The 9,828-nt window shown below is 41.4% G+C and overlaps 1 protein-coding gene across 1 annotated transcript; it reads right to left on the reverse strand.

Moving 5' to 3' along the window:
- Positions 1-11: 11 nt before the first annotated feature.
- Positions 12-8,638, reverse strand: dgcr8 (DGCR8 microprocessor complex subunit). Its single transcript, XM_053325028.1, has 14 exons — positions 8,539-8,638; positions 7,186-8,170; positions 5,663-5,825; positions 5,201-5,343; positions 4,439-4,778; positions 4,139-4,336; positions 3,935-4,036; positions 3,733-3,831; positions 3,525-3,607; positions 3,281-3,381; positions 2,885-2,991; positions 2,621-2,748; positions 2,149-2,262; positions 12-2,036 (listed from the first exon to the last, which is right to left on the reverse strand). Exons 2-14 carry the CDS (start codon positions 7,891-7,893, stop codon positions 1,953-1,955), a joined length of 2,370 nt encoding a protein of 789 aa, XP_053181003.1. The 5' UTR covers positions 7,894-8,170; positions 8,539-8,638; the 3' UTR covers positions 12-1,952.
- Positions 8,639-9,828: the final 1,190 nt, after the last annotated feature.

A 9,828-nucleotide genomic window follows, 5' to 3' on the forward strand; every position in this document is an offset into this window, starting at 1 on the left:
AACCCTTCTAGTTATTAGTCAAGACATTTTATTTTGCATAACAAATATCACTGAAGTCATGGAGCTCAGGTTGCAATATACTTCATTTTCTAGGCAGCAACATCTCAAACAAGTCATTGGTACAACTCAACAGCAAAACATGCAAATGCAGTAACTTTTTAAAGTTTCTTCTCTTCTCACACTGACACACAATTAGCGAGACGACACACGCACAGAGGAGGGGGGAAAAAGCACATTCTTAAAGCAATCTACAACATCACATCAGCCTTGTGTCTAAACTGCGATGTGTTCATGTATCTTTAGTAGAAAAAGCACAGGCCAAATACTCCACAAATGCACAGCAGTTTCTATTTTGTTCCAGCAAGTAATGCGTCTTTTTCCTTGTTTTTATAGATTAGTTTTCTACTGTACAGTTTGCAGCAACATTAAAGTATTCTATAAAATGCATAAGACTGTATTTAAGCTTTGGTTTACACTTGTTTCATCAGCTTGTGTTGGACGAAATGACTTGACCGCATTCTGTTCACGTCAATGTGCCAACTTAATTTTGCGAGGCTGCCTTTTGAATTAAAAGGAAAACAGAAAGGTTTCTTCTTGTGGTCAGAAAATCTGATCAAGACGCATGATCGGCTGTCACAAGGATGGCAGAACGTACACAAATACACAATCCATTAAGACGAGTCTTAAAAATCTGCACGTGCTGTAGGCATTATTTTCTTTAAAGTATCTATTGTCTTATAGGCTGTCGTTAAAAAATACTAACTGGCTAAACAATAAATGCTTTATCAAGTAAAGGGGACTTGGTCTTTCCACTTCTCGTTGAAGGGTGTTTTTAGGTCCAATTTACTGTATATACTCTGAGCCCTTCATGAAATGGATTAACTAAGGCAACATGTAGCCAACGGGATTTGTTTTTTCTGAGGGCACCATAAATGAAAAGCAACTAAAAATGTACTAAGCGGTGAGTTGGTGTGCATGGCATTAGTACTTCATTATATAGTCGACATGTTGAAATGCTAGAGAGAACTGTGAGCGGAAAAAGAAATGATCCTTTACCTTTTACATTACAGTACTATGTGGCCCTGTGCTTAAGGTTAGCTGCAGTGTTGGCATGGGGGAACAGGACGTCACTTTCTTGTATCGCCAAAGGAAGAAAAACAAACAAAACAAGGCAACAAGTCCCTCTAAAATACAAAAATGTCACCTCCCAGTATCCTAAAAGCAGTGACTTCAGGACAGGACACAAGTGCATAACAATAATTCTGAATAGTGATCACTTCACAACGCATGTTTTTTTTTTGTTGTTTTTTTTTAAATCGTGCAAACCAAGACAGCAACTGTCCGTTCTGAGGAGGAAAAAAAAATAAAAATCTAACGGCATATGTGTATTCACCACCCAAAAAATATCCATAACACCGACCATTAAAATACGCAATAAACAAGTAAATTTAATTTACCAATGAAATGAACGGTATTAATACACGAGTATTAGTAGTCCCTTTCAAATACTTTAAGCACAAACAAAACTACAGGTGCTGGTACTGTAAAGATTGTGGCTGTTTGAAAACCACACTTGAAAAACAAATCCGAGGTGTGTAGTGGTTCTCTGAAGTTGGAGGAGCATGCATTTCTTATGTTATCAAGTCTTGGGAACTTCTCTGCACCCCGGGTGATTTCTCCTAGTGCCGTACGTAGCGAGGATGCATGTAGAGAGGTAGATGATATTTGCTCTACGGTCAGTTAGTGCATTTAGTTCTACCCTGACATCTACCAGCTGGACCAATCAAATGTGGGTGAAGCGAACGAGCGAGCAGTTCTACCGGCTTTTTCACTGTGTTACTCTATTGCCATTAGATCTCAGTGATGCATAATTAAGTGAAAGGTGGTGTGTGTGAGATGTCTGACAGTGACTGGGTTTCAGTGCCGTGCTTAATCAGTGACTCTGATGGACGTTAAACGTCGACAGTGCAGAGGGGTTCGCTCCCTGGCTGGGCAGACTCCATAATGGTCATCTTGGGTTTCTTCCTGGTTTCCTCCTGATGTGGAAATACAATAAAGCACCATGTAAAAATAGGGGAAAGAAACAGATGTCATGTGAAATCCAGCTGCAGGGTTTCAGTTTTCTACACAACAGGAAACATTTCTTACCCTCTGCTTAGCCAGTTTCCTCATTTCTTCTTGCAGTTTGTTCAAGATGTGAAGGTTTGGCTTGTTCTTTTTGGCAAACTGCTGGAGCTCGATCACGCTCTTGTCAGAGCTCTCCTGATAAAGAGCACATGTACAAAAAGTCAGAGATGTGCTGACATGATGAAGAACCATCTTCAACAAGTCACATTTCACTAGTTGTTCCCTGAAGTAGCATCGTGTGAGCGACATGTTAATGGTCTCATAGTTGCTCCCCAAAGGCTTTTTAAGTTTGGTGCAGAAAGACATTTTAATTGCTTTCATGGTTTCAGTGCATATAACCAACAGTACTGGCAAACCAAAATTATCCTCATGAAAGGAGGATAATTATATTGACTTTAAAGCTAAAGGCAAAACAAAAACAAAAGCAAACTTCTGTAGTAAAGTCATCTATGAGCACACAAGTTTTGTAGCAGGTAGCACTGAGGGTACACACCTTCTTCACCATTTTATTGCTCTCTCTGCCATACATTCGCAGCAGTGAGCCCCAGTTCTTGACATGGGGATGAAGCATCTGCAAGATCTTCTGAGATGCTAGTTGTTTGCCGACCCTCTTGTTCTTGCCTGGCGAGAAAGATAATAAATAAATGAATACATTTAAAAAAAAAAGCTGTTACTGAAAGCGACATGTTATATAAAAACACACGGCCTGTCTCACTGCTCTCACAGTGTGTGCAGATGAGGTTGAGGGTTTACTTACACCAACCACGCACAGTATGCTTCCCACAAATCATCACGTATTCACTCTTCTGGTTTTTTCCTGGGATCACCTCAAATTTAATGCTGGTGTCTCCCATCCCGTGGTTTCTGCAGGCAAAAGGACAACGTTTAACATCACAGAAATATCTGTGGAGGCTTGTTCACCAGTGTCTAAACATTACTGGCAACAAAGACAGGTTCTACCCACAGAGCTGGTTCATCTATGCCACCAAAAAATGAAAAAATGAAAAATCGCTTATTCAAAACAACACAACTTTGTACTTTATCACAGTAACACTGCTACAAAAATGAGCATGTATTTAATGATGTACAAACTGCAGATACTAGGTTCAACTTTTATTGTAAATGTTGGACTGCTGTTGGTGTTGCTTCTCACCTTTTAAGGCACTCATGAAGAATCTGATATGGCGAAAGTAGTCCTGCTTTGTTGGTAAGCTCATACACCCTTGAGTCTTCTATACTGATATGATTAAAATACTGTGGGACAGAAAACACTGAAGGTTACCACTGTTGCATTAATTCAAGGGAAACATTCTACATCCGTTAACCTGCTTCAAATGGTTGCTGATTGCTTGAGCTAAAGTAAACTTATAAATAGCAAAAATGGGGAGCAAAAGTACCTCCAGTTCATCGCCCTCAACAGGCTTCTCCTCAGAAGTCTGCTTCACAAAGTCAGGGATGAGGATTTCCAGTGTGGCTCGAGCTGGAGTCAGAGAGGGAGCCGATTACAGTCACGCTTCAATCAACATGCAACAGTACAACTATCCTCAACGCTGACACATACACCTGCTAACGTATCACCATGCCAAGTAAGATAAAAGAAATTACCAGCTTTATTCTTGGCAAGTTTTTTACTGCTTGCGGTTCCTGTGCCGTAAGTGACTCCGTCTATTATTACGGACGCTCCGAAGGGTTCACTTGGGTTCTCTGTGGGACATAAAAACATGGTTTGACTTGATATGACCTTGACACATAACATTATAGCAATTAAAAATGGAGAGAGTTCAAATACCCAAAAGGAAAAACTCACCACATTCAAAAAAGTTGTAAACAGGTCGAACCTTTAGGACACGTTGCATATATTCATGTAAGATGCAAACTTCAGACTTTCCGTTGGGGTTGATGACAAATTCTGATGGAAAACGGAGTTGGTACATCATTGTCAGCAACAGACAAATTTTTTTTTTTTTTTTTTTTTTTTTTAATTTCCCTCTTTGCATTCACAGTGTATTACCTTTCTTGGTGGGAGCGTCTTGTACTGACAGTGTGATGAGCTTCTGGTTTGCGGGCAGGATGGGTCTCTCTGACTCTGCCTGCTTCCTCTTCACGTCTCTGTTGAACTGCCTTCGCTCGGCCCAGGTGCGGAACTTCTTCACCGTCACTTGTTCAAAGTCGAAGCATTTTTCCAGGTACAGGCGAAAGTCTTCAAGTTCTGTGAGGAGGTTTTATGAAGTGAAGTGATTTGTAAAAACACCTCTGCAGAAGCAAAAACACATCCTATGCACAGATTCATAAATGAGGCTGAAGTTCTTACCTATGGACTCATCCTTGCACACCTCCACCTTGGCCTTCACTTGTCCAAGGGCTCCTTGGGCAGTTTCACAGGGATGGGGCTCTTTAGACTGCTGGCTGTGATTTGTGGTGGCCTCGCCGTCTGGCCCACCATCAGGCGTACTAGAGGCAGGGACGTCGTCCTGCTCCTCAGCTGCGGTGTCTGACTTGACTGCACTCTGTTCGCCGTTGGCCTCGTCGGTGGACTTGACTGGAGACTCCTCAGCGTTAGGAATCGCATCGCCGTTCAGTTCCCTTTCCTCCCGTTCCTTCATTTTCTTGTAGTGTAGGCAGGGGATGCTGCTGGTGGGAGGGTCGTGTTTCTACATCACAAAAAAGAAAAAAAAAAAAAAAAAAAAAAGTTGTAACGAAATGTGTAGAGAGAATTTTCCCTTGACTTTCAAGAATTAAGCTGGAGCACTTCCATGACTTTAAGAGGGTTATTTGATGTATTTCCAACTCTGAAAAGGTGCAGACCATCAGTCAAAAAAAAGAAGAAGAGGAAAATGAAAAAACAAATGCGTTTGAAACTTTCTGTTAAATGACCTCTTTTTGAACCTGTTTTTCTCTAAAGCCTTTTTCCACTATTGGCAGGAAAGCCTGTTTTCACACAAACAACCTCCTTTGAATCTATAAATTACCTTGAGCACAAGAACATTCGCCCGACACACACAGTAACTTCAGCAACAAAAAACAAAACCCTACAAATGTAAACATTTAGACATGAACTTGAGTTGTATCTTACCCTAATACTCCCAGTCCCGAGGAAGTAGGGCCTGGACCAGGTTACCACTCTGGTCTCTCTGTGCAGGTAGACTGGAATGCCCGAGTTGTGGAATGTCATGATCCATCCGTCAGGTAGAGGCTCAGTGGGTGGACGGCCCCGACCTGCCATAGAGAGACCCCATGTAAATACTGGCACTAATCACTACACTCTTACTGCATGTAAACTATTAGAAGTGAAATATTATTAGATTATGTGTTACCACAAAAGTGATACCACTATTCGGTTGTGCAGAGCTTACCATGTCTGGGGGAACCCTGCATTGTAGTCTATATCAGCAATACAGATAATTGTGAATCACAATTCCACTCATATCCTGTATGAGGCTAGTACTTTATTACCATAGCACCATACTCCATTGCACAAACACCAAAATCAATTTTAACAGTACCCGACCCTAGAACAGACAGATCCACCACTCACTCTTCAGGACAGTCTTAATTTTGGTCATCATGGGCTGAACACCTCCTTCACCATCTGACTGATGATCACTGTCCCCACCATATTTGTCCTCTGCCAGACGCATCTTTTTTGGGACTGGCATGCCCTCCTCCAGCAGAGCATCCACATCATTGTCAAACTCCTCCTGGAAGAGTCAGTGGTTAAGGCAGGCAGAGAGGGACGGGGGTCACCACATTTTGGGAGTCTTGAATGCCTCACATGAGAGGAAATTTTAACTGATTTAACAGCCACAATCACACTACGCTCTACCACAGCATAGAAAGAAAAAAAAAAAAAAAGTATGTTCTACTGCACGATCCCTCAATTTGATCTCTCTTCTTTTATTACTGATTAGTTTTGGAGAGAAGATTTTATGGGAGATATTAAGATGGCACTAACCTCTTTCAGCATCTCACTTCTCATTTCATCAACAAAGATAGAAACAAAAAAAAGATAACCAAACACTTGTTTAATGGAACATTTTCATCCTGGCTTAACCTGTCGCCCCTAATGATGCAGTGCAGGTACTTGTACCTATGCAAGATTTTAAAATATTTTTTAAAATGGAAAAAAAAAAAAAAAAAAAAAAAAAGCCAGTGTAAACATTCTTTGCCTAGTAGACTATGATTATTTACATTAGTGTCCAATGTGCCAATTATTTAATATACTGTTACATATGCCAAGAAATGCAGCAAATCCTCACATTTGAAGCTGGAACAAGCAAACATTTATCATTTGCTTGACTATCCAAACAGTTGCTGACTAATTGATATATCAGCTATTGTTTCAGCAATAATAACTCATAGACATACTGTGTTAAGAGGTTTAAGCTCAATGCAACCATCTCAACATTATTTTTTCTGGTCGTCTGTATTGATCTTTTATTGTGCCTTTGAGTTACTTTAACTATATTAAATGTTCTCCACACAGATGCTTTGAAGAGCACTGGGAAAAGCAGACTTTTTCACCAAACAAAACCAAAATTATCTGCATGGCCATGGATAGATATAACTATTTGTTTTTTGAAAATATGGGTAACCTGATACCAGAGACACGGAGGGCGGTTCAACACAAAATTACTACGACATCCAACACAATTTATGGAAGTGTGGGCTTAATTTAGAGAACCACTAATGACCCACATAACCCACTAGCATACAAAATGCCCCTAACTGTGTTGACCTTTTGTATTGTACATAGACGTGCCAAAGTACCGTAAGGATGTTGCACTGCAGTAAAAGCTGAGCCAGGTTCAACTATTTGGCCTGCCTTGTTTTTCTTTTAGCAGTGTCTACACCCCTGCTGTAGCAACGCAATGCTCTGTTTGAAAGGAATGACAGGCCAGTGTTTTGTTTGTGGTGAAGTGCTAATGTCAATCTGAACCCACACTATGTGCTGTATTAAGCCTACGCCTTTTCTGTTTGACATTTAAGGACAAAGTTGATGTGGGGCTGAACTATTTAAAATGTCGACTATGACAAATGACACTGCGAACATACACCTACCTCATAGGAGTAACCCACGGCCTCGTCATCTGCTTGCTCCTGCTGAACTATGACCTCAGACTTAAAGCCGCCGTGCTCTCCGTCGTCTTGGTCCAGGAAGTTCTCGTAGAAGTCATCCAACTCATCCAGGACAGCGAACTCGACTTTGTTTTCCGCGTCTACCTCTGCCTCCTCTGATCTCCTGCCTGCTGCAGAGCTACTCTCAGCTACCTCCTGCTCACTAGTCGAGTCATGCAACTCACCATTCAGGCTGCCTGAGCCATCATCCCTGCGTCTCTCCTGCCCTTCGCCTGTGTATAAAACCTTCCTGTCTTTGCTATTGCTGCTTTCAGTGAAGCTTACACAGATTTTAACGTCTCGGAGCAGCTTGAGGTCTGGTAAGAACTTGGTGACCGGGGGAGCGTGGCGGGCTGTTCTGGGGCACGGTGGGTTGGCACTGGACTCATCTGAGAGGTGACTACAGAAAGTTATTGAGCCCTTGCTGAGGGGCTGCTGTTGCTCGACTTCCCTGTCCCCGTCCCCGTCCCCTTCCCCGTCCCCTGGGGTGTATGTGTATCCATCACCACCAGAGCTAACGTCCATTACCTCTGCGTCACTGGACGTTTGCAGGGGAGGTGGTGGAGGTGCTCTGCCCTCATCTGGGCCAAAATCATCAGGTGGCTCCAAGGGGAGAGGGGGTAGAACATCATAAACATCATCTATCTCCATGTTTATTCTATATTTCACACTACAACTAACAGACTGATAATTTATTTTTAAAATCTGACCTGTTCAGAGACTTCCTTATCTAAAACCAGAATGCATGCAGAAGCACATCCCTGTATAGACCACGTACCAGAGGTGAATATGCTAAGCTGACTACATTGTTCTTTTCATTAATGTAGACAGCTTTCAGAATCACTGTCTCAATTATTGGAAATCACAATGCATCCAGCTTAATGTGGGATCTAGGCACTGATCATCCTCCACTGGGTTCCTCTGGGAGCTGGAAGACATGAACAGTGAGAGAAAGATGTCAGAGAGAGCAACTTATTCGCTACCTTTGAACTAATCTGATGCCATGGTATTGCAATTGATGTAAATGTTATGTAGCAATGGTAATCTGACTCAAATGCTAAAAAGGATAATTTTAAGTGGGGACAAGAATAACCCGTTGCATCGTAAGGTGAAATGAGAAAGGACCTCGTTTGAGCGCATCTGTCCGGTCTGCAGATGCACAGCGGGCCCCTGGCAACCTTAGCATCAATGCTATCATGCTAATAAGACACCACCGGGCTGTTACAGCTCTCGGTGTCTACGGAAATGGTTAGCTAGTCCGAAAACATTATGTCAGACAATGGCAGGGATACTCACCGATAAATATGACACAGCTGTCTTCTCTCGGGTACCTGACTACCTCTCTAAAATTATTTTATTCTCCACGCGCCGCCATACGGCCTCAGTTGCAGCCCCGCCATCTTAAGGAAAACCACAGCGGTAAATCAGCCCAGGCCCCGCCTCCCGGTACCGGCTTTATCATGATTGGTTTATCAAACTGTCTGTCTGCCGACTGGCAGTGTGAGCGCCTGGCACGTAAAAGTCAGAATGTTCAAGAAATACGAGGCTAAGGTCAGTCTCCAATTCAGTTAAGGAGACACATAAATATTGCTATTTATTTCCACTTACACATATGAAAAAGTGTTAGACATCGTGGCCAAAGCGTTAACGCTGCAGACAATTTCAGATTTGTGAAGCCTTTATTTCGTTTATGAAAAGATACAAATATGACTTCACTGATATTTTCCATCCACACACCACATTAAACCAGGTCTAAATCAAAATCAGCGTACTTAGAGTTGTCAATCTGGACCAGATTACTAGAAACTCATCAGTTTTAGATTTGTGAAACCTTTATTCTGTGAAATTTAAAAGAAAAAAGGGTGAATTTACCCCAAACATCATTAAGGCTTTATACTTTGTCATACGTGTACGCACGTAGTAATAAAACGGACAATCAGTCGCTAAGTGAAACAACATAAATGTGCATATGGATGAACAGACAAAAGAAAACACAAGAACAGGGAGTAGGCCTCCTTTTCCAGGTCTTTTTATATTCCATTACACGCATGAACCATTTTATTTGACAGGTATGAAAGGTTTACTTACCTGTCTGGAGATTCTGCCAAACACTATACAACTGAATGTATGTTTTTTCTGTGCTGTGTGTGAAATCTGTAGATATATAAGTGGTATAAGTATAACTGCTATTAACTGTCATCCAGGGTGTTATGACAGGTAAATGCAATTACTGTCTGCACCTACAGTGGGAGGATGATTGTGAGTACAGCCTATTTTATTGATTTTATGTTTACTTTTGTTTCTCTAGGGACTATAAAAGGTAAAGGATTGCTACTTGTCATTCATCTGATCAAATTGTATTGAACATATCCTTTAAGTCTTGAACGCAGACTTCATGAGGATAATGTGGATTGTTATATCTCAACTGACCAGTTGGGGTCGCTATGCACTAACAATAGACCAGAGCAGGTTTATTCTAGTGCTTTTATCTTTCCGTTATAAACACAGTGGAGGTGGTTTATTAACCTTATCATGCTAAAATTTGCATCTTTAGACACACTGATATAAATTATGTGTAAATAAATA

This window comes from Scomber japonicus, chromosome 9, assembly GCF_027409825.1.
Source record: "Scomber japonicus isolate fScoJap1 chromosome 9, fScoJap1.pri, whole genome shotgun sequence".
In the NCBI taxonomy this organism is placed as follows: Eukaryota; Metazoa; Chordata; class Actinopteri; order Scombriformes; family Scombridae; genus Scomber; species Scomber japonicus.